Raw genomic sequence first — 26,094 nt, 5'->3', positions numbered from 1 at the left:
TTCCAGTTCCGTTAAAATGTGCATGCGCTTTCCTTCCACACACTAGCTGAGTGCGGGGATCACGGGACTGATCATGACACAAAGATGACCACACAGCTGCAGGGTGTAAAGGGTTAAAGGGTTAAAGTTCATTTTCACAACAATACCACAGTATTGTCAACCTAGTGCTGTGTTTGCTCATTTAATTTTTCTGATGATTGATACAATAACCTACACTGCAATGCAGGATTCGCCAGCTGTTTGCTGTTGAGCAGCAGAGACTATGGGATTTTGTCAGACTTTGACAGGTACTTTGTCAGTAACTTTTACAGTTTAAATGGACCAGTTTCTTCTTCCTTCGGATCAAAACATGTAAGTGTCATTAAAATTGTTGCTTCATTTTGTGTAGTTTGCTAAATGTGTTTAATTGTGTGTTATATGTTGTAATCACCCTGCGTGGCTTGTAATCATGTATCAATTATAGATCAGTGCTTGTACTGTATCTCTCAGATTAAATCTGTATGGGGCTGTTCAGATATTGCGTCCAAAACCACGGTAAAAACATGAGGCAATTCTCTGCTGTTTGCCTTTGCTAAGGCCACCATGAGCTGTTCCTACACACGTGTGGCGTGGTCAATTTTCAAAATAGTTCAACTTTTGCCACTGTGTGGATTAATACTGAATGTGTGTCATTAGTATTACTTGGCATTAGGTTTAAGAGTTGAGCAATATGCTGGTCTTTAACTGTATTTATTTATTGCATTCCTGCATTGGGCTTTTATATACTCTCTGGCTGCTACTTCATAGCCATGGTAGGCTTTTCTCTCTGTCTCGTGTCTTGCAGTTGATCAATCACAAAAGACTGGGTCATCGGACCAATCACCTCAGATTAGCTTTGCGCTAAGGAGGGGTTTGGGAACAAATCAATCGCTGAATGGTTCATGTGGGAGTTGCTGGAATAATTATAAAAAATAAATGCATAGCAAAAGACAATGGAAGTGTTTTTAGACCTTACACGCATATCAGCCTGTTGTTGGAGACCCTTAAAACCAAAATATAATCTTTTTTAATGCTAAATATGAGCTCTTTAATATAAAGTGGGACCACAAATCTCAATCTCAGTTTTTTTATTGTCCAGAGTCACAGTTGTCTTGTCATTGACACAAAATGATTGTCATAGACTTATAACATTAATCATTACATCAAAATATGTCTAAATAGTGCAGTAAATGCGATGACATTCTAGTAAATTAAATAAACAGTCACTTACAATCCTGGAGATCAGCTGAATAAGCCTTGATGTTCATTATACCCGAAATCCCCTTTCGGAGCATTATGTTGTCTCCACCGTCCCTTTTCCTCATTCGGAAAACTGAATTTGTCCGCCAGTCTGACACAAATAGATGATCTAACAAAAGGTGGAGATAGATTACTCAGTGTCAATAAACAAAATACATTTAAATTCTGTATACCAGTAGTTTAACATCATCTCAACATCAAAATCATAATGTGGCCATGTGATGAATGAACAAACAAAGAAGCACCAACCAGTGTGTATCGTAAGCGAGAAAGGGTGAGTGATTTGTCCAATGCTGGAGAAGGCCTGTCGGTCAAACCCATCAATGCTTACATGCTCAATCCGATCCAGCTGTGCATCAACCCAATACAGCCTATCCATCCTGTGGAGCACAACAAATCATTACAATCCAATTTCCATTCAATCCAATTCATCTTTTAATAAATCCAAACTGATCCCTGTGTCTAGATGAATTTGAAATGAAACTTCAAAAAAATAAACAGATCTCTTTTAGAAACCAGTTAGTTACAGTAAGGTACTGCTGATTGTTAGATATCTTCCTTACATGTAGTCTACGGCAAGTCCATTAGGCCAGCCAAGTGTTGTGTTGATTAGTGGAACTGCATTGCTTCCATCAGTGTATGCTCTGGTGATCACAGCTGGACGGTACCAGTCAGACCAGAACAGGTATCTAGGGATTGACACACAGACATTTAATAGCTGTAAATCCTCAAATCTGAAGAAAAATGAGTGGCTGCATCCAAAAGCTGAAAAATGCTACAAGGCAACAAGGCATGTCCCAATCCTTAGATCATGTCACATCTTATCTGACTTTTATTGTTTGACTGTTCATTCTAGAGGCTTTGACACAATCTACATAAAAAAATTAAAAAATGTTTCAAGCTTTACTTCATTCAATTAAATGTGTATCTTTAACTTCAGTTAAATATGATTTGTTTTATTTTTTCATTAATATATTTTAAGTTCAAAACATAGTTAGATAGAAATGTTTTTAATTTAGAGCACAACAATGAAATATTTGTTTTGACCAATGTAAAATGTTAAGGTTATTCACACAGGCCAGTAAAAAGAATCTCAAAATGGTTTGTACTTTCATGGACTTAAAATAAATATTGTTTTAGGCAAATTGTTTATTTTTTATTGGCTCAAGTGACCAAATTTTGATGTGAAACCATTATCCTAAAGTTTTTAATTGGATGAATGAATATTTTATGGAATTTTTTTGTTTTGAAATCTTCTTGTTTAGAATAAAAAGGAATTTAAAATAATTGACTTTCTTTGACAAGACAATCATGCTTTTTACCAGGTTATATAAAGTTATTCTCATGGAGACAGGAAATATTGTTTAAGCCAAATTATTTATTTTTCATTTGGTGAAGAGATACAATTTAGATGTGAACCATTACCCTATCATTTTTTATATTGGATGAATGAAAGCTTTTTGTGTGTACATTGTGTAAAAGGCTATAGAAATAAAGATGACTTGACCTTTTTCTACAACTTTTATCTGATCAATTTGTGAATACTGCTCAGATGTAGCATTTTCTGCCTGGGTTTTCTCACTTTCTATCTCACGGCAATTTGTAACTTTTTGACTTAGTGGTGAATTCCGTCACACTTTATTTTGATGGTCTGTTTGTTAATTTAAATTACATTGCATCTACATGCCAACTGATTCTCATTAGCTTATAAGTAGACTGTTAGGTTGGGGTTAGGGTTGGGGCAAGGGTTAGAGTTAGTGTAAGTTGACCTGTACTTGCTAAGCTTCTTATATAGATATTACGCAGACAGTCTACTAATACTCAAATGGACCATCAAAATAAAGTGTTACCATGAATTCATACATTTTCATACGACTGAACTTATATGAATTCATACAAATTAGCCTCTAAAGTGACAAAATGTAAAATAATTACATTTCCTCATGAGATCAGACTGACTATCCTGTGCATATAATTCAGTAACAAGGGAGATTTTCAGTAAGACAGCAAGACAAAAAGTCATCTGCCTAAGCTTTTAGATGCAGCCAACAATTATTTGGTCTATAAACAGTTGAAGTCAGAATTATCTCCCATTCATTTTTTTCCACAATTTCTGTTTAACAGAAAGAAGATTTTTTTCAACACATTTTTAAACATAATAGTTTTAATAAATAATTTACCTATTATTTGACTAGATATTTTTCAAGACACTTCTAGACAGCTTAACTAGGCAGGTTAGGGTAATTAGGCAAGTTATTTTTAACAATGATTTGTTCTGTTAAAAAATGGCAATATTATTGGCTTAAGGCTAATAATATTGACCTTAATTTTTTATTTGTATTTTTTTTTTTATGAAAACTGCTTTCATTTTAGCCGAAATAAAAAAATAAGACTTTCTCAAAAAGAAAAAAAATATTATCAGACATACTGTGAAAATTTCCTCACCCTGTTAAACACCATTTGGGAAATATTTAAAAATGAAAAAAACATTCAAAAGGGGGCTAATGATTCTGACTTCAACTGTACGTAATTAAGTTAATTGGTATTTAGCATAAGATTGTTTTTAAACTGTGTTCATACCCAGCACTAGGGTGCACAGCAATACCCCGGGGGTATATCAAGTTCTTAACAATGTCCTGTCGAGATCCATCTGTTACTTTAAATGCACAGACAGATCGATATGTGCTGGAAGTCCAGAAGAGAATCTTCGAGGTCCAGTCATATGCCATCGATTCCACAGCACCCACTCTGTAACCCGTCAGGACCTTATGACCTGAGATACATCAGCAAGATTGTGTTTAGTGAAAAACTGATTTAGTGAAGAATTTATTTTTCTTAGAGTGATAAGTAAAACTCATTTGTGTTATGTTATAGGTACAACACTAAAATATAACAGAACAAAATCAATTCTTCCAACTAATCCTTCAACTTTTATTCGCATCTCAACTGCAGAAGTTTAGAAAACTACAAGAGTTAATTGAATTTTTATTTTAATGGTAATCGTTATGTAAATATTTGAAAACTTTCTAAAATGTATACATCTTTATTAATATGACCTATAGTGCATGAAAATGAAAAGTGGTCGTCTTAAAGTTTTGGGGCACTTAAAGTTTGAAAATTAAATTTATTTATTTATATTTTTGCAGAAAAACTAAAACCAGCAGCAATGTGTTTTTCAGAGACTCACTAGTGCCATTGATGTTTGATTTGTATATGAGCTGCCGCATTCGATCATTGTAAAACACGCTCTCCACAGACGCATCATACTCTACTCCAGAACCAGAAAAGGTATCAGCCAGTCCAGAAAGAGGTAAGGTGACGTCCTCCTGAGAGGAAACATTAAGAGGAATCCCTCTGACCGCTTGTGCGTACGCCACCAGTAAATAATCTTTAATTTCTGAAAAAAGACAGACATGTATGTTTTAGAGAATCTGGTGCATCTAAGAAATATTTCAGTCATTTATTCAACGATTAAATTAAGCTATCCAATCCAAGTTTCTCATTTAAAAACAGTGAGGCTCATAATTTGGTAAGAAGGATCCTCGTCTTACTAAAGCAACTGTGGCGATCATCCTGAAGGTCGTATCCTAAGCGACACATGCAGCGATAACCCAGCCCGTCATTGTCCGTGCGGTGACTCAGAAGGCAGATTTGCTGACACCCACCGTTGTGTCTGCCACACGGGTTTATCACTGCAGTCAGAAAAATGGCCAGTTATAATGATGTATACTTACAAAGCAAAATCCTCTGAGCAAAATTTACTCAGTTTAGAGACTATTTGGTCCCTCTTTAAATAAGCGAAAACTAGTTGGTAAGTAAAGCTGCTGTTTGTGGATTTGCTTAATGATCCTCTGCTGAGATTTTGAGAGATTCAACGTATTATGTTTCAGCTGATTTCATCTAAGGCTGTGACTGAAGTCAGTTGTAGTTTTGTGTTTTTCTTCTGTGTTTTTGTTTATTACCAGCAGATGTTCATCATCAGTGCTCCATCATCACCTAATTAATCCTTGTCTGTCATTCATTTAACATTCATTCAACTTTACTCAGGGGATTTTGCCGTCTTGTTATTTTATAAGAGTTTTCATTCACTTTTTGTTCACTTGTCTCACCAAAAGGCTGAAGAGCTGGATGGGAAACCACAATTTGTCCAGGCCGGTTAGTAGAGCGGTACAGGAAAGTGGGGTCACTGCCATTGAAGCGGTTAGTCCGAATCACACCCATTTTGACCCAGTCAGTGAAAAAAGCATGGTTCTCAAATACTGAAATTCCGAATGGGTGAGGAACCTGATGGCCTCCATTCAACACTGTTTTCCTAGAGGCACAATTAATAGCAAAAATGTAATCATTAAACTAACAAATGCTTTTTTTGTTTTCTTTTCGTGTTTTTTGTGTGATAATGCACTTCTAATAGGCTACTAAGGCTACAATTTTTTTAAGTACTACATTTTTATTCTTTGAAGTAGAAAAAAAATTTGTGAAAACTGTTATTAAATATTACAAATTAATATATATTTTTCCACAGACATGAATTTCTAACTTTCAATTTAAATTAAATGCTCGACTGTTTAAATATTGCCACTATTCTTGTCAACTTTCACTATCATACATGCTTTATCAACTAAAATGTACTAATTAAAGAATATATAATAAGTCTTGCCAACAGAATAAAGCCTCCTAACAAAGAATCCATAATTTTATGCTTAAATTGCATGAAAATTGCATTGGAATGCGAGACATTTTGCCAAATTCTGTGTTATATTTCCTAATAATTATTATTAAAAAATTAACACATATTATTATTAACATTTTCACATCTGTTTTTACCAGATTTGATCCTCACTTTTGATTTCATCATACATTAATTTTAGGATCAAAACCTATATGTATTGAAATGTGTTTTGTCTTATTTTAATAGTTGTTTTGTCTTATTTTAAATAATTTCATCTTGGATTTTCCTTTGCCTTCTGGTTGAGAACTACTTATTTACATACACATAAATGGAAAAATACCAAATTGCACAATTACCTGTCCAAGCCACTATATGTGACTGTCTCAACCAGGTTAAAATGACTGTCTGTCCAGTAAACCCTCTTGGTGACCAAATCCAAGGTGATTCCGGTAGGGCTACCTAATCTGGTCCTAACCAGATCAAATCGGTTACTACCATCCATGAAGGCTCGCTCCAATTTGACATCATCTGTGTTATCGCCAGAGTCTGTGAAGAACATGTATCTGTAGAGGAAAAAAAGGTTAGGGCAAACAGACCATAAACAGATGAGACATGTTTATTAAAATGTGCCATAGAATGCATTAATACAATTTTCAAATGCTCTCTGAAATTAAAATAAAATGTATTTGGTTTAGATGAGTGCAGAAATTCTCCAAGAAAGGGTTTTAAAGCTCCAATTTCAAACCCTAGAAACTGAACCTAATATAAAATGGTTAGTTTTGATCATATTTGGATTGGTTATGAATATTAATGAGCTCTGCTCTGATACTTCAGCAGCTCATGCCAGTGAAACTCATAAAGGTTTGGAACCACCTGAGGGTGAGTAAATAGTGAGTAAATTATCTAAGTTAACTTTTTTTTATGTTTTAGAAATAGTTTTATTGTATATGAAAACACAAGCAGAAATTAATATCAACCTCAGAATAAACAGGTGAGTTTTTGAAGTTTATGGGCATTCTTTCACTTTATAGATATCAGTAACAACTGTGTAATGTGACAATGCATAAATGTACATTTAACAATTATAGTCACTATATTTATCACATATAAATGTTTTTATTGCCATTACAAACTTACACATGTGTCTGTTGCCTCATTACAAACATATGCCACACATTTCACTATATACATATTTAACTATGAAAATATACGTTTATAAAGACCTTATGCCTCTCCGGAGGGCAACAAATAAATGTATAATCCATAACACCCTTTATTTTGCATGTTGGCAACCTGTAAAAAGTAAGACTCTGTATTTAAACACGGCTGTGTGTTTTGTTCCAACTGGCTTGATTTTCACCAGGATATTGTAATGAGAATGAGAAACTATGGCGTTTGAGGCTTACGGTATGTAATTTCTATGTACTGAACTCTTATTAATTAGCTATGCCTAGATATTTCTAGATTTTCATTATTTTACCTTTAAACATATTGAATCACATTCACACATACTGTACTCACCCCACGGTTGGGTCCAGAGCAAGTCCATGAGGAGTCACCAAGTTTTCTGCAATCAGTGTGACACGGTTTCCCCCATCATAATCACATGCTTCGATTCTCTCCACACGTTCCTCAACAAGATACAGCTTAAAGTTTATCCAGTCTACTGCTACATTCTGTGCATTGTGTACTGCTTCAGAAAGCACCTCCATCTTATCACTCCCATCAAAATTTATGGAGAAAACCTAAAAAGGATATATGCAGAAAAAATATGTTTTTAAAATTTATTTGTATTTATGTGTATAGTATATTATGATTTCACACCGTAAAAATTTAACCACCTTCTGAGAACTCGTGTCTGTCCAAAAGACCCTTTGAGTGTGCCAGTTGTAACCAACACCCACAGCATAGCCTTTACCATCTGACTGAACTAGAAGTCTGATAAAACGCCCATGTATATCTGCCATTTTGATATCACGTCCATCTGTGAAGATCAGCTGTGGTAAACCCCCTGTGAGAAACAAGACGAGATGTAACAAAGCACTATTAGAAATACAGTCCAACATAATGGTTTTGTTTTTGTTTTTTCCTGGGAATATTATTTCTAAAAGAGCTGTTAACATGGAATTGACACAAAGAATACAAATAAATTTTTTTTTTTAAATCTGAAAAATTTCTTATGTGTAATAACAGCTAATATTAATTTACAATGACGAAGGGTAGAGGCTTGCTGAAAAACTACTGAGAGATTTCAGCTGCTGTCTGGGCTTTCGATGCTTTTCTACACCTCCCTTTCTTCATGTGTTCAATAGTTTTTTCCTGTTTCATTGCATTTTATTACACCTAACTTAAACTAACTAATGTAAACTAATTATTATTGTTATTATTTTTTGCATATATGGATCTCTTTAGTTGTTATAAACATCCGGTCTACTTTTCAAGTCAACATCACATTTAGAAATATGTTTTCTGGTGACAGATTTATATTATGGTGAAATGTTTAATACTCATTTACTCTACACTTGGAAATAAAGGTACATGAGCTGAGACCTTTTCAAAAAGTACACATTTGTACTTATTTGTACTTTTGGTCCATATTGGTACCTCAAAAGTATATAATAGTATTTAAAAATATTTAAGAGGAACATTTTAGTATTTTTAGGTACATATATGTACTCTTGAGGTATTAATATGGACCTTTTAGGTACAAATTTGTACCTTTTGAAAAGGTACCACTCCAGTGACAGCTCGCGTAACTTAGATGCTTTAAGAAAGGATTCATGGTTCTCAGGGAAGGAAAGTAAAAAAATTAACATTGTATTCATAAATACTCATGTTTACCATATATTCAGTTCTAGTTTCCACTTACCTGAAATATTGGCCTTGCAGACATGACCTTGCTCCAGGAAGTATCCATCAGCACAGCTGCAATGATGTGTGCCTGGACGATCCTCACAGAAATGATCACAGATACCCCAAATTTTACAGTCATCATAGTCTAAGAATAAACCACATACTTTGGTTAATGACATGACTCATTTCTGTTGTTCAGATCTGTTTAGTTTATTTAAATGTACCCACATATGCAATGACCTGAATACATTATACATTTTTAAATTTAGTCATTATAGTCATGTCTAGTTGCATGGCAGAAATATTCAGAGATTGTAACAAAGAAAACAAATGTAAATTATTGATAACTATAATAAAAGAATAAAAAGCACTTACCCACACAAGTGCGACTATCATTGGCCACAGTGAAGCCATCAGGACAGTAGCATGCTCCTCCCTGTGGGGTGGGATGACAGCGGTACTCACAGCTCAAAGCAGAACACTGGTGTAAATCTACACGAGAAACAGATACCAGTGGCAGTTAGCTATTGTAAATATCTGAAGCACCTGGGCAATCACAGCATGTCTGTCACATGCATAACGTGACATGAGTCTTGCACCAAAGGCCATCCGGTCATCATCTGTGTTATAATAAAACGTGAATCACCTGCTCACATGTGCTTGAGGTAAAAACTCAATCCACATAAAACTCCATAAAACACATTATGTACTCTTATTTGTCCAGTAATACTGAGTGTACAGTTAAATTCATGTTCACAGCATATCAGGTCATTATAGCTATACTGGCTTCTAGTGAATACTTTTCCTGCTGCAAGCTTTGTGATTTAAATGTTTTAATGAAAGTTAAATTCATTGGTTCCCAACAGGGGAGGGTCCTGGCTCAACAGGAGGCCTCACCAAGCTCAGTAGGAGACATATTTTGAAAAGTGTTGAAGTGTAAGCATTAAGGAGAACGATCATCATTACATTAGCAATTGTATTCATTATCCCACCACTACAAAAAAAAAAAAAAAAAAAAAAAAAAAAAAAAAAAACTGCATGCTGCTAAAGTACAGGTTTTGATTTGATGCTTGTTTGCTGGATTAAGCTGGTTCTTGCTGGTCATGACATGAGCTATTCCTAGTGATGTAAAGTAACAAATTACGAATACTCAAATTACTGTAATTGAGTAGTTTTTCTCAGAAATTGTAATTTACTGAGTGGTATTAAAAATGTAAACTTTTACTTTTCCTTGAGTAAATTTTTTGTGCAGTATTGGTACTTTTACTCCATCACTTTCCTTCATCCTGCAGTCACTACTTTGTTTTTTCCTGTCTATGGGAATTAGAAAAATCTGTATTACGATTCCAGTTAAATCAAATAAATTTCATCATAATGAACTACCTCAAGTCATGGGTGATTTATAACTGCAGTAAACTGTATAGAAGCATTAACAGTGTTCAAGTAGATGTATAAAAATCTTTACACAAATTGACCCAGAGACTGTTTAGATGCACGTCACTGATGAGAAGATGACAGATGTTTACTTTATGATGACCAAAATGGCCTTAAACACCCAGCAGGCACAAGACATGAACATGACGTCAGACTTACATTGTACCTCAACGTTGAGGGGATGTTGCATTTTGTGTAAAAATGAAAATTGGGTTTTACGTCAGAAATCAACATCAGGCCAACATCAATGTCCACTGTCCAACCTAAAATCAACCAAATATCAATGTCTAATAATGATGTTGCAGCTTGACGTTGTGTGGACATAACCACTATCTATCAGACATTGGGTTATGGTTGCCAAACTTTATAAATAAATGTCAATATTTTGTGTCAATATTATGAGGTTGGCTTAAGATGTTGGCTCAATGTTGGATTTTGGTCACTTTCCAACACAACCTAAAATCAACCAGATATCAACATCATTTGACGTCGTTATTGGACATCAAAATAACGTTGTCCTTAGATTCTGGCTAGACACCGAATTTTGGTCACTTGATGTCACAATCTAAATCTAAATAAAGAACCAAAGCCTGGCAAGAAAAAGAACCCGCACAGGTCATGACTGTCAAAAAGCAGCTTAAATGTGCTTATTGGTGTTTTTTTCTTCCCCCATTTAAAATTGAGTGTCTGTCGACAGAGTCCTGATCTGATACTTCTGATTTCTAGTACTAGGTGCAAAATTCAAGTACTTTAAAGCTAACAAAATATACTAAATGTATATAGGGAAATGTTCATAAGTAATATAAAATAAAGGAGGAAAAAGAAACAATGTCTGGTATTTTACATATAACAATTTCTGCAGTAATATGTATATGATATTAAATAATATTAAAAAATATTAAAATTATTCATTCATTCATTTTCTTGTCGGCTTAGTCCCTTTATTAATCCGGGGTCGCCACAGCGGAATGAACCGCCAACTTATCCAGCAAGTTGTTACGCAGCGGATGCCCTTCCAGCCGCAACCCATCTCTGGGAAACATCCACACACACACACACACACACACACACACACACGTTCACTAAGGATAATTTAGCCTACCCAATTCACCTGTACCGCATGTCTTTGGAGAGGGTGCAGAGCCATTTGAGCAGAGCTGAGCTCCAGCGAGGGGAACATGAGCTCTCGTTCTGCCTCCTGTAAGCTGTTTTAATGCGTACACCAACCCCACCCCTAACCCTACCCCCAGTGACATCACTCGTAGAAGAAGTGCAAAAAAGGTGGAGCTCAAGCTCAAGTTCCCCCTCGCTGGAGCTCAGCTCGCCCAAATGGCTCTGCAGCGAGCACCACTTGTGTCTTTGGACTGTGGGGTAAACCGGAGCACCCAGAGGAAACCCCCGCTAACGCAGGGAGAACATGCAAACTCCACACAGAAATGCCAACTGAGCCGAGGTTCGAAGCATCGACCCAACGACCTTCTTGCTGTGAGGCAACAGCTGATACTAATGCTTTAGATCAGCTCTGGACAACTTTTTTTTTTTGCTACTTTAATGCACACATTATCTCAGCAATGTTATTCCATCAAAAACTCTACACAAACATTTAGAAAACTATTTTTGATTCTGTTCTTGGCAATTTTGTCTTTCAAAACACCCAGTTTTAAAAGACATACTGCATTCAAGTCTAGGAAGTGAAGTAGTGTTTGGGTATCAGTTTGCATATTATAATTAAACAAGTAAAATAAACTATGCTTTACTGTATGTAACTCCTTTGGTTGAAAAATTCTAAACAGCAGCAGTCATTCAAGAACACAATTTTAGTAGTGTGCGCAATATTGTTGTTGGATTTGACATAGCACTGCTTCTTCATTTATTTTTTTAATTACAGTGGTACTGGTATTTACCGCAGGTCAGATGTGCTGTAGCATTGCTCTCATCTGTTCCACCAGGGCAGTCAGGATGTTCGTCACACACTTTGTTTACCGGCACACACAGTGAAGAACCTGGGCAAGGCCATTCGCCTGGGTAACAATCTCTTATACCTGGGTCTGAAAACATGAAATGTTCAGCCTTTAGCCTCAAATAATTGAACTTCTATAAATGTGACTGAATCTGTTGCACATTGATTCGAGAGATGATGAGCTGTCTGTCTCACCGCATCCATTCTCATCACTAAAGTCACCGCAATCGTTGATGCCGTCACACACCCACTGCTGTGGCATACAGCGTCCATTGCTGCAGGCGAACTCTGACCCACTACAGGTCCGATACTCTGGAAAAAGAAGACAACATAGCAGTCATTTATCATTCAGTTCTCTGGAGGATAAACCCTTTCAGAATGCCAACATTGGTTAGCTCAATTCTTCTAGAATAACAGATACTTACTCCGAGTTTTTTAATAATTCCTTAATCATACCCGAGAGGGTCTCATCTAAGGTTCATCCCACATTTATAGTGAGTATTAGGGTGTTTTTGAACCATTCTGTAATACTTTATATATTATTAGCTATAGTATTTATAACACTTTGTTAATGAAAGTTTCATCATTAACTGAACTGAAAAACTAATAAAAACTTTTGTATACTTTAGTTTTTACTGCAGTGAATTGTGGTGTATTTCACTGAGGTAATCCAGCAGCTACAGGAATATAATCAAATTACTCAATACCAAGTTTTGTACAACAGTTTTATTATTGTTTTTCAGTTCAATTAATAGTACATTATGCTGTAACAGTTATTAACAAAATGTTGTAAATACTTTAGCTAATACAGGGTGATAAAAAAAAACTAGTGAAAATCTATAAACTTGTTTTTTAACTGAAAAAAAAAAAAACTTTGTTAGGTATTCATCATATTGATTAATTATCCTAGGTTCCTTTAGTGTTTCTTTGATTAAATACAGATTTTCAAAGTGGTGGTATTCTTTTTGAATCACTCTGAATGTTAAAATGTTCCCTGACATCAAAATAGAAGGCATTTAGTTTAGCTGAGTGCAGAAATTCTCCAAAAAATGTTTTAAAGCTTCAAATTCAAACCATAGAAACATACAAAAAAATACAGATTTTCAAAGTTGTGGTTTTCTGTTTGAATCACCCTGCATATACTGTACAGTACAGCAGTATGGTTCAAAAACACTATAGCATTTATTTTAATGTGGGAAGAACACAACTGATTTATTCTAGTGCTTTACTAGTATGGTTAAAAAACAATATATTATTTAATATAAATCAGTGTTTCCTTCATGTGGGTTGTTTACTTTGTGGTTTTAGTTTTTTTGTAGTTACTGGAAAAACTAGAAGAAACTTTTTATAACTTTGAATTGGTTAAACCAGCTGCTCACAAAATGATTAAAGTGGGATATGCTTGTGATACCAGCTAATTTGTGGTTTTATGAAATTATAATGCTTTTTTAGTTTTTATCCCTATAAAATTTTGATTAATCTATCCAATAAGAGACTCTACAGCAATTGCTCCTCTTTCCTTATATTCAAATGTGTCATTAAAATGTATAATAATTGAGACCAAATAAGGTTTCACAAGTTCATATATAGACTAAACTAGGAAAATGTGTATTTGTCACACTGTCTGAGTAGAGGACTTTGGACTGAAAGACACTATAACCAGGGTTATTCCCCTTGTTGTAAGGGAGAGAGATACTGTAGGAGTAACCCCCACCACCCCAACCCCCCAATCGGAGTGGTAGAGGGATGCCAAATTCGAGAGAAAATGGAGATATGCTGGATTATTTATGCAGATTGGATAGTGGAATAATTGTCAATGATGAATTATCCTCGTCAAAACATCTGCTCATTCTTCTCCCAAAATTTGATCATCAAACATCACACTTGAATATATTTAACTGAAAAATACAGAGATGTGAATCCATTTACCTGGAATTGAATCACGGGATTCAAACAAAAGATTTGCAAAATTATGAAGCTTTACAAAGCAATGTTTCAAAATCACATATTACTAAAGATTAATGTGGTTTGTATTAGTGGTTTGTATCTAAATCAATAAATTATAATTATTATCAATAAATGCATTTCTATCCAGTCCCACCTCATTTTTGTGACACAGTTTTAAATCATATCAGGATATTTTGACTCCTTTAATGAACATTCATTTTCCTGAAAAATAATCTCAGTGTAACATCAGCAGCTTTGGTCGAATATGTTAAAAAAAATATGGAACCCACCACAGTTTTGCTCATCACTATTGTCTCCACAGTCATCCCAGTGATCACAGACAAAGGGCATTGGGATGCAGAATCCATTAGCACATTCAAATTGATGTGACTGACAATGCCTTGCTGTTTCAGAGATGAAGGACAAAAACATATATGAAAGGAAATGACAGCAACGTAAAATCCTAAATATACATCTTAACTCTATTCACTGGCATCTCTAATTAATAACTATTACAACTCACTGCAGTTGGATTCATCTGATCCATCTCGACAATCTAGTATCCCATTACAGTGTTGAGCATTGTTGTAACAAGCGCCATTAGCACATGTCTTCTCTGTGCAGGCTGGGTAATCTGGAATAAATGAGAAGAAATTTGATGCATTTTATTGCAATTACAAAATCTGAATATGAATGAATTTTACGTCACCCAACAGTGTTCTCGTGTCATTTTGGTAGCTGATTTATCTTGAGATTTTTATGTGTACTGGACCATGGCTAGTAGTCATATGCTTTTTTCTTGTAAAGATAACGTTACTTTACTTTAACCATTAAGGTAAAGGTTACTTTACAGTATTTTAACCTTTGTGACAGACATGTTGCAATTTAGTTTAGGTGTAAAAGATTCGAATTTACTTTTGACTATAAAAGTAATATAAAATGATAATAATGCAGTAATCTTTTATGTTCTGATATTCTGGTCATGTTTTTTAACTACACATTTACAGTCTGTATTGTTACTGAGAAATGGTAAACAGCAAATTGCTAAAAGTAATAAATATTTGTATTTATTTTTTTATGTATTACAGGTCTAGACTGAAATAAATAGTTATTATAGAGTTTTGTTATAGAGATGAGAGCTAAATTACCAGTTTTTCTGTGAATTTTTAATTCATTTTGCTATTTAACCTTTTGTCGTGCTTGAGTCAAATCTTATTTTATGCTTAAAACACTCAGAAATATTGTCTTTTACATCTGATTGCCTCAAGGCCTTATGATATCCTCCATGCTATGCACTTGAAGTGCAGATCATCTCTTTCATTCAATTTGAAGTGTTTTAATCAATTGTTACACCAGTGGTGTTCCCGATCAAAATTGACCGTAACAGAAAATAAATGGGTGTCCAGACTATATTCATCCATCAGAGAGAAAGCATTCCTATACACACCACCCCAACTCACTCACTCACCTACACACACATTTCAGACTGAACAGTAAGTGATTTGCCTTGAGAAAGCAATGGATCCTCAAACGCAAATCATTTTTCTAATAAAGCAATTGTAATGTAAACCCATCTGTGTGTTCTTTTCTTTCTTTCTTTCTTTCTTTCTTTCTTTCTTTCTTTCTTTCTTTCTTTCTTTCTTTCTTTCTTTCTTTCTTTCTTTCTTTCTTTGTTTCTTTCTTTCTTTCTTTCTTTGTTCACCCTATCTCTGGGTGTAGCAGGAGCACTTTTAGCTAAGCTTAGCATCCATTATTTTATTGGATTAGACCATTAGAATCTCGCTCAAAAATGACCAAAGTACATCTAGTGCTAGTTCTGTGTCCATGCTCACTGTCTATACCCTCAGTCACTAATCCCTATATTAGTGCACTAATGTTGTCCTATTGAAGGACTGAATAAAATTTTGAGGACTCAATACACAGGAAAGTATGCCGCTTTCTTTGTGCTTTGCTGCTTGGTAAATCATACAGATTAATTAAAATTTAAATTTCTTTGGTCAAACGCTGCTAGTTTCTTAGTTAGCTGTCTATTAGTAATGAAACAAAGTATTTTAGTTTCTGTCATTGATTGTTTATTTTGTAATACATTCATTCATTTTCTTGTCGGCTTAGTCTCTTAATTAATCCAGGGTCACCACAGTGCAATGAACCGCCAACTTATCCAGCACGTTTTTACGCAGCAGATGCCCTTACCGGCCGCAACCCATCTCTGGGAAATTTTGTAATACATTCAGTGCTTAATTGTATTTTCACTGCAGTTATTTTATATCTAAATTTTTCAATTAATGTTAAACACTACTTTGAGACATTGTTCACAGGTCAAGAATGTTAAATAAAAATTAAGTGGTGAAAAATGTTTTTTTTGTGCTAATATAAAAGCAGTTAAAACAGACTGCTCAATTTTGACCTGGAACACTAAAGTAAGCGCCGGGATGTGAACACGACATGAGGTTAATGGAGCAAACATAGTTTTCAACACATTTTTAAACATAGTTAAATAATTTTTTAATAGCTAATTACTTTTGTCTTTGCTCTGATGACAGTATACATAATATATTACAAGTAAATTATCAAGATACAAGCATTTAGCTTAAGGGTACAACAAGGTGTAAATTAGGCAAGTTAGATTAAGTCATTCAACAACCAGAGCCTGTTCTGTGGCCAATGGGGGAAAATCTGTAAAATACTGTGAAAATGTGCTTGCTCAGTTAAACAACACCTAATTTAAATGTTTGAAAGTAATTAAAAATTCACAAAGCACATATCTACTAAAGACCCCTATAAGTCATGAGTTTCATTACAGTCATAAAATTAAATAATTACAAAATATGTTAGACTTGCCTGATTTGATAATTACTACATTCTGTTGTTTAAAATCCACATTGCTACAGAGGAATAGTAAATGGGAAGAAAGGTTCTTACTGCAGTTGTTCTCATCAGAGTTATCCACACAGTCTGGCACATGGTCACAGTTGTATTGTTTGGGAATACACTGCCCTTCTCTACATGTGAACTGGTCTGGACTACACGTCTGACCACCTTAAAAAATAAAAAAGGTGGGGTCATAGACTGTCTGTGTTATATGTGTTATATATATTATTTCTTATTTTTAACGGAATTAACCAAATTTTAATTATGTAGACATACTACAGGTCCTTTGCTCATCAGAGCCATCAGCGCAGTCTGCTTCTCCATCACATACAAACTCAAGAGGAATGCACTCTCCTCCTGTCAGACACTTGAACTCCTGAGAGCTACAGGTGGGTAATGCTAAAAGAACGAGGTAAATAATTATAATAATAAATGTATTTGCATTAAACAAATGCTTTGACATCACATCATCACATTATGGGTCAGTGTTCATCAAGAGATACTCACGGCAGTTGAGTTCGTCAGAGTTGTCCGTGCAGTCCTTTGTTCCATCACACTTCCAGTCTTGATTTATGCATTGACCATTGCTACACTGGAACTCACCACTCATGCACTGACCTGCACAACGAATAACGGATTACTCTCTCTGACCAGATACAGCTAACTTAATAAAAATAATAATAATAATAAATCAACTACAGTAATACCATTTGATAGAAATGAACACGTGGCAGATATATTGTATGTCTATGTATGTCTTGTTTCAATATTTTGTGTTTTCTGATTAGGGTTGTGAATTGTATTATGGGATGTTGATCTCTGCTCTCGACTTTTTTTTTTTGTAAAAAATTCAACTCTGCAGTTTAACAAAGTGACTTTTATTGACATTTTAATGGTTTGAGACAAAGTATTGTTTAAGAAATAATAAATAAAAAACAGAAAATGTACTGGCAGCTTATTACCAGTTTATTTGCTGTGTAATATACATCAACATCAACCCAGACAATATATCACTTTAAACTATTAAAAAATGTTCATAAAAGTCTCTTTTTCGAACTTTTTGAGGATAAAAAAAATGTTGAAAGAAAGACCAAGGCCCCTTAAAGCAATTCAAAAGCCTAAATAAGTAAAAAAAAAAAAAAAAAAAAAAAAAAAAAAAAAACATGCATCACAAAATACATAAAGCTGTCAATTTACAGATATATTGTAGAGTCAAAAGAATATGTTTGGGAGATTTTCAAATTTTCAGTGACCAGAAGACCAAGCTTATATACTGTAAAACCCAACTGTCAACTTTATCAAATACAGTTAACTTAATCAATGTAATTAACTCAAAATTAACTGAAAGATAATTCTACTCAATTGAAAAGAGTTTTTAACTCAGTGTTGAAGGTGATGAGTTAATGAAATACCACATTACTTCAACTTAAATAGAGTAAGTTCACATTACTCATACATTAGATTAGTTTTTTTTTTTAACTCAAATTGTTTGTAACAATCGATTTCCTTAAACGTTTGAGTTGCTTAAACATATTGGGTTTTACAGTACTCGGTTTGAGTTCTCTTCATTTATTGGGTTTTACTGTGCGCAAATTGCTTTGTTTACTCAAATATATTAAGTTCAGAGTACTCATTAGGATCAGTTTTTATGATAAATGGTTCGAGCTACATTAACTTATTGGGTTTTACAGTGTAGGTTATTAGTGGAGACCTGTTGAGTCTGAAAAAATGTCGCATACAAACCCGTAGCAAAAAGTCTGATTACAAGATTTACCCAAAATGCTGTAATTATTTTATGAGTTTACTTAATTACCATTAAATATAAGATTGTGTTTGTGGTAAACGATAGACACTGGTTTAGGTATAAATTCACAAAATTAATGTGCAATATGAAGTTTCACAAACTAATTTCGAGAGGAGCACGTGATATGATTGACTGCAGCTGGCCACTCATCTACACTCATTGGCTAGCCAATCGGATTGATCCAAACTCACTATAAATAACTTAGCTAAGATCTACTCCCTTATCTTCGTTTCCCGAAGAAACCCCCCATCCACCCCTTCTCCTCCTTTCCTCTTTTGCCGAGGGGAGCTCTCGAGAACACCTGACCTCGTACTCCCCTCACATGCTTTATGGACCTGGCGGGAGCCCTGGGCTCAACTATCTCCGAGCTCAGGGTTTTCTCCCGGGACAGCATGCCAAACCTGCTACTTTGCTAACAAGTTGTCAAACAGTATCTAAGTGTGAACTCTTGAAATGGGTTTTAATGGACAAAATTATATTTATTTGTAGCGTATTATAATCCATTCTCATGCATGTTTTCCAATAAGCAAAACAACATTTTACACTCTTTAAGTAAGCTACACTGTAAAAAAAATCTGTTATATTATGTTGTTGTTTTTTTCTAACAGCTAGGGTGCCGCAAAACCCACAACTTTTAAAAATGTTAAATAACATGTTTTTTTTTTTTATAGTGATATAAAAAAACATATAAATTTTCCTAGATTGAACCACTTTTGAACCACTACTGTAAATGTTAATGACCATGGGCACTTGTGTTTATTAGGTAATTGGCGGGGGGGGGGGGGGGGGGGGGTGACTTTTGGAGGAAATAACTGATCAATGAATAACTGTGTTTATGGGTTTCAGAGCTACAGTTTAAAACTTCTGAAATATACATCATGTGACATCTGAAATATGCTGGAGAGAATCCAATTTAACTTTAAATGCCACTAGCTTTTTTAGTAGACCAATAGCATGATTGCCAGTATAACATGTTACTTTAGTCAAAGCACCAATGTACTGTCTAAATGCTATATTAGCTACTGATATTCTCTCTCATTTCTAGTTGCAAGCCTTATTCAATTCTAGTGAACAGTTTAGGTATAAACATATAATCATCAAAACATCTAAATGTTTTATTACTAATGTATGCTAAATGTTGTTATTGACCCTTTTGGGTTAATAACAAAGGTTAAGGTTAAAATGTGCACTCATGAATGGCAAAAATTGACTACATTAATCCTGAAAAATTGAGAATACAGTAGGACTACTTTAATGTATAATAATCAGTCATAGCAGAACATTTATATATAATATTTGTCCTATGACAATCATCATCATCATCACAGCAAACATTTTAAGACATTTAAAAATGTATATGAAACATACCTTGCACGATGTAGGGTCCATGGATTAAAAATAACACTGCTAAAATATAAAGACCTAATTGGTCCATTACTGTTTGACTTGGTCAAAACTCAACAGTTGAAAAAAACTGGCCATAGAAGAAGATTGATTCTACACTACAACCGTGTATCCACTCAAAGTGCATCTGTCTTGGAAAAAAAAGGTCTTCGATGAGGTTCTCGTTTTAAATAAGCGGGGACTAGATGAAGGAGACAAAGGTGAAGCCATTTATGACCCTGACTCTGTATGACTTTAATCTAATATTAACTTTTTTCTAGTTAAACATGTCAACATCAGCAAAAATTCCTCCATGTCATTTTAGTGTAACAGGAGTACCAGCATTTTACTTGCTCTTTATTGTTAAGATTTTGCAACTCCTGCAGGAACACATCCAATGAAATGTAATGACTGGAAGATAAATGAACTGCATCTCATGTTTACTGTAAGCCTTTTTATACAGGCAAAAATAATAATATTTAAAATAAATGAATAAATGTGCTTAACATATTAAAAAAAAAAGTTTTTTTCTTTTTCAAATATTTTTTTTTCTACAGTCATATAAATATTGTTTCAAACCACACCTGGGTTTTAGGTAAATATAACATTTGTGATTTTGTAAGAAATGTGAGATGTCTTTATATTTATTCTCATGGTATAAGTTTGTTTCTGCTACACTAAAATGCTTTTTTAGTGTATGTAAACCATTCTGTAAGTTACTGTGCTATTTGGAAAGTTTTTAGTAACTCTTGGGAATTAAACAGATTGTTCCACTATACTGTTTCCTAAAATATATTGCAGAGATGTTAAGTCATGTTCATTTTATTTACATAAAGCTTTATAAAATACAGTTTCACAGCAGCTTCACAAAAACACAGTTGTTCTTATACAATAATATTTACTTTCATTCATTTATTCATTCATTCATTCAATCATTTTCCTTAGAATTAGTCCCTTATTTATCAGGGGTCACCACAGTGAAATGCACTTCTCTGGAATGTTTTATATAGCAGATGCTCTTCAAGCCGCAACTGAGCACCGTGCTGGGAAATTTACTAACATAATTACATAATTTGTATTTAATCTTTAAGCTAAATTGTAATTTCATGATTTCCTACAAAATGGTTTCATTTCATTAGTTTTTTTTTTTTTTTGTAAAGAAAACAGTTTATACCTTTTTAGATTCTTTACTGTTACACTGAGAATTATTGTGAATTTCAGAACTCAGTTGGCAACTTTGTTATCTATAACATTAAATAATATTTTACAATTTATTTGAAAACAGAATGGCACTGAAAATATTTTTCCCTTGTACATAGTTTTCTTATGCACCACTTTATAAAGGCTTTATAAAGGTATTTTTGTAAAGGCACCCTGCCTGTTAAGTAAGGATGACAAATCAAACTTGTGAGATTTCAGTTTGTTACATAATATGTAAATGGCAGTGTGGAATACTGTTATTCTCAACTTTTATTGCTCCAAGATAAGATCATGATTTTAGAGTTACCTTGAAAAGTTTGCTAATAAAGAACACCTAATATGACTTGTTTTGGCATCCTGGTGTAGAACCACTGTTGATGATTTTTCAAACATGAAATTGTTAGCCCCAGGTCATCCCAAACCCTGGATAAATAGAGTCCTATATTATGTGTAATCACGTTTCACAGTGCTCATACTAAATCTAACGGATAATCCTGGGTATCCATTAACAGATGTTTCACACTGTACATTATTTGCATATTTGTTGTGTCACTGGCGCTGGTTAGATGAACAGCACGCAACCTATTATACACTGCGTTTCCACAATTGTCAGTTAGGGAGTAGTTTTTTTAAGTTTAAGTTTAAGTAGGAAATGCATAAAGGCAAGTAAACAAGGTCAAACCTTGCAAACAAGCCTTTGCTGATCTTTAAGTTTCCCTAAGCGCAGGGCCCTTAAGAGGCTGCTTACTGGCAAAACATTGGCCCCTTAGTGCTGGCCCTGCATGAGCAGCCCTCACATATCCCCCAGGAAGCCCTAACTAGGCCTACACAGTTCCTGCACTTAATATACAACAATTCATTCAATTCAATTCACCTTGATTTCTATAGCGATGGATTTGCAGCACTACAGGTCCCGAACCATGGATCGCATCAGTGGCGCTGCAGAATCTCTGGTGGCCTCAGGATGAGTATCAGGTGGAAATAGAGAATGAAAAAAATAATTAGCGTAGCTGCTGTTCATAGTACATATAAACGAGATGCAAAATCTGCATGAAGCACATTCATGCATCATACTGTTATGTGATGCACTGAGTGTATTCATCTGTTTCATTAGAAATATTTTTTCAGTTCACTCATTATACATCTGGATTCATTAATTTACACAAAGCCATTCCAGCCTCTGTGGCTGTATTTATGGTGAGGACCAGTTAGTGTTATGTTAATCATCCTCAACAGAATGTTTTAAAACAGCCCAATACAACAAGAACTGCAGTCTATTGAAAGCAAACAGTTCAGTGTGTGCCATTCCCTAAAACAGCCCAGAATGAAAAAGCTTTCAATCTTTAATCTATAGGATTGGCAACACTAAAACATCCATTGTTGTGCTAGCTTTTTTGTGTGTATTGAAGGACTTGAACATGGAATCGAACATGCAACCTTTCTCAAGCCCAACTTTGTAACCAAGTTTGCCCTGTGATTAGTAAAAAAAAAAAAAAAAAAAAAAAAAAAAACAAGTACTACTTTTCTTTGAACTGAATTTCATCTTTGAGCCTCATTTGCCATTCTGTTTGTGCAGGGAGAACAGAGAAGTGATATACCTCTCCCAATCTGCAATCTGATTATCAAGGTAACATCAAGGTGACAACTTGCATTTTATGGGATATATGGTGTAAAGCCAAAGCGCACAAGTCTTGTGCACACAATACACAATCCATCTGATTACCTGATCTGGAGCAGTAACATAAAAACAGCCCTGTAAATGAAGCATGACATTTGAGACATTTAAGTCAGACTTTGGTGCAAACTCAGTCCAAAATCACAGTGAATGCCTGGCCCGATGTTGCTGTTATTTTGGTTGGCCCTCATTATGGAATCGCACAGTTAAATCTGAACTTTAAAATCAATTTAGCTGAACTCAGTGTTTGTGCCCAGTCTGGAATTGAAAAAAAGTGCATGGCATTCTGTTTATTTATTTGTGAGACAAAGATCCATTTATCAAACAAAACTGTAATGTATTTTGATTTATTTATTTTTTATTTTTTGCTTATTCCTCAATTGCATAAATATAATGCTGCTGTGCAAACCACCATGAAACGAAAAACAAGAAGTGGCTGAGACATGTTGAATTTACATGCATATTATGAGCAGTCAAGCCACAGCTGACTAATTAAACCTTATAGTGTGTGCACATGAATCGTGAGCATTTGGCTTTACATCGCTTGCGGTCTTCCCCTGTAGAGAGGTGGTACCTTGGAGAAATTGCATAAAAATTACACGGAAATCTAAGAGTGTATCCCCATAGCCTTAAGTATTATCATGTTATTTGTGCTAATGTGACGTTGTAGATTCCTAAAATGACCCGTTAAACATGCTCTAGACTCATGTAGGCTAATTTGAAGGTAGCATAGAGGGATTACTAAAATATATATTTCATTTTGCTGTTAAGCGCTCTCGATAAAGATACATTTTAGATGCCTTTTGAAAGATGCCAGGGATTTAACAATCAGCAGGGGAATGGTAGTTTTTGACGTTAATTCCATTGTTACATTCAGGAAAAAACACACTAGTCAGATGGATCCAAATGCAAGTGATATTTAATATTAGGTCAAAAACTTAAGGTGCAAAGAAGTTCAAAGTGTCCAGCGTTGGGAAGTCGTAGAATCAGGAAGTAAATGGACCAAAATGCACCAGATCAATGAAGGTCCTGACAAGACACAGAGATCATGAACAAAAATAACTGACAAATAAAGCACTGAACTATACAAACAGCCAGGCTGCCGACTGTACAGCTGAATCTAGCACACAGAAGAATGTAAAACCATCTTACATGACAACATGACAGAAAAAGACAAAACAGACAAACTATGACATCCACATAATAATGACAAAACTGAAATGTGAAGTGTCTCGAGTAAGTATAATTATGATGCTAAGCATGATGATCTGATAATAAAAAATTATTATATAAATACACACACACATACAGTTGAAGTCAGGATTATTAATCCTGTGACTCACAGTCAGCATCTATTTATCTAGCACTAAAGATGACTTTGTCAGTAATCTACCTGATCTTTTCTGCCTTAGAATTACAGACAGCCTAGAAGTGCTTGATACTGCAACTGATTCTATCTTTGCCACAGCACTTCAGACATAGTTGCTTCATTACACTTAAAAAAAGATTTGGGAAAAAAATCAGCTGACAGTGGGGACACACAGACTGGTCGTTAAGGAAATGGAAACTTCACCCTCAGGAACCTGTGGCGAGAATGGCTGAAGAAGCAGGGTGGGGAGATAGAGCCTGGACTCAAACAGCAGAATGACTGCGCAGATCACAGGTAAGACGTCAGACAATAAACGAGACTTCGACGGGACTAGACAAGACTAATAAACAGGTAACAGTAATGGTAAATAAAGCAGCACAGAATTTGTAGACAAGTAATCACAATATTTTGGCAATAATCCTCCATGAAGAGCAGATAAATGTAGAGGATAAAATTGAACCAAAAGAGCATCAGGTGTGTAATGCGTGTAATGCGAAGCAACAGCTGAAACAGAAAACAGACCATGACAAAGAAGCCCTGACAAACGACAATCTGACTAAAAATAAAGCATCAGCATGCATTTCTCAACACAGCAATGCCTTTATGAATTTCTTCACATACAAGATTGATGATATCAGAGATAAAATAAGCATCGTCAAATTGGTTTCCTACAGTGTACATCCCAATTAGAGCACTGTAGATCATTATGGATAAACTTCAGACCTTCTCAGCAGGAGAGGAAGTTCTGTCTAAATTGCTCCAAATCAACAATGTCCATGTTAGACCCTAACCTATACTGACCAAGTTATCAAAGGGTCATGACACCCCTGGCCAGCAGGGGAGAAGGAGGGGAGCGAAAAACTGTTCGCACCTACTGTTCTTGCATAAATCCACCAGAGGCCCCTGTCAACTGACTAACTGACTTACTGACTGACCGATCGATTGGACCATCCTCCTTCTTCACTAAACCAATAGTGTTTTCAATAGTACCAATTGACATGCCCAACCACTTCCCTAAACCCAATTGACAGTTTTAAAAGTAATCCAGAAAAAAAAAAAAGCCTCGTCCATGGGCTTTTACCATGTTTTCAGATTTTACCACATTCTCACCCTGTTTTTTTACTTATTTAATTTATTTTTTGGCCTTTGTTTTTGTCTTGCCTGCATTCTGGAACCGTTCTTGCCAAACTCTTACCCGTTCGTTATCAATTCCTGACTGCGTCAAGTCTGTCGACAGTCTTTGGCGAGCCAACTGGACAAACTGGTAACAGCGGGAAAGCCGTTCATACTGAGGTAAGCAGTCAGGTGGTAAGCGTGAAAAGATAAAACTGAGGTCTTTCGTATTAGACCCAAGAACCAAAAATCTAGAATACTGTCTAAGTCTTTATGGATTTTCAGTTCAGTCCACATCTTCAGTCAAAAATTTAGGGGTGATTTTAGATAGCAACCCGTCGTTTAAAAGCCAGATTTTAAGCATCTGTAAAAAATGTACATCTTAAAAATGCTGCCAAACTTTGAAATATGCTGTCAATGTCTAATATGGAAAAGTCTAATCATGCTTTTATGACCTCTTGGTTAGACTATTGTAATGCCTTACTAAAGGTGGTTGCACTGTAGGCCTAATTAACAAACTGCAGGTGGTTTTGAATGC

General features: G+C 34.9%; 1 protein-coding gene across 1 annotated transcript in view; it reads right to left on the bottom strand.

Annotated features, from left to right (window-relative positions):
* Nucleotides 1-20,354, bottom strand: part of lrp2b (low density lipoprotein receptor-related protein 2b) — a 96,876-nt gene extending 76,522 nt beyond the window's left edge. The window contains exons 1-20 of the mRNA XM_021480278.3: nucleotides 20,185-20,354; nucleotides 17,520-17,630; nucleotides 17,289-17,411; nucleotides 17,064-17,180; nucleotides 14,665-14,775; nucleotides 14,432-14,545; nucleotides 12,390-12,506; nucleotides 12,139-12,282; nucleotides 9,176-9,292; nucleotides 8,817-8,945; nucleotides 7,789-7,958; nucleotides 7,469-7,692; nucleotides 6,304-6,510; nucleotides 5,388-5,590; nucleotides 4,830-4,970; nucleotides 4,466-4,675; nucleotides 3,859-4,051; nucleotides 1,842-1,967; nucleotides 1,528-1,658; nucleotides 1,250-1,387 (exon numbers count right to left, since the gene is read on the bottom strand). Of these exons, the coding sequence (XP_021335953.2) occupies nucleotides 1,250-1,387; nucleotides 1,528-1,658; nucleotides 1,842-1,967; nucleotides 3,859-4,051; nucleotides 4,466-4,675; nucleotides 4,830-4,970; nucleotides 5,388-5,590; nucleotides 6,304-6,510; nucleotides 7,469-7,692; nucleotides 7,789-7,958; nucleotides 8,817-8,945; nucleotides 9,176-9,292; nucleotides 12,139-12,282; nucleotides 12,390-12,506; nucleotides 14,432-14,545; nucleotides 14,665-14,775; nucleotides 17,064-17,180; nucleotides 17,289-17,411; nucleotides 17,520-17,630; nucleotides 20,185-20,251 (2,893 nt within the window). The 5' untranslated portion in view covers nucleotides 20,252-20,354. The remainder of the gene's footprint in view (nucleotides 1-1,249; nucleotides 1,388-1,527; nucleotides 1,659-1,841; nucleotides 1,968-3,858; nucleotides 4,052-4,465; nucleotides 4,676-4,829; nucleotides 4,971-5,387; nucleotides 5,591-6,303; nucleotides 6,511-7,468; nucleotides 7,693-7,788; nucleotides 7,959-8,816; nucleotides 8,946-9,175; nucleotides 9,293-12,138; nucleotides 12,283-12,389; nucleotides 12,507-14,431; nucleotides 14,546-14,664; nucleotides 14,776-17,063; nucleotides 17,181-17,288; nucleotides 17,412-17,519; nucleotides 17,631-20,184) is intronic.
* Nucleotides 20,355-26,094: the final 5,740 nt, after the last annotated feature.

This window comes from Danio rerio, chromosome 12 (genome assembly GCF_049306965.1).
Source record: "Danio rerio strain Tuebingen ecotype United States chromosome 12, GRCz12tu, whole genome shotgun sequence".
Taxonomy (NCBI): domain Eukaryota; kingdom Metazoa; phylum Chordata; class Actinopteri; order Cypriniformes; family Danionidae; genus Danio; species Danio rerio.
This window is presented reverse-complemented; position numbering and strand designations above follow the sequence as displayed.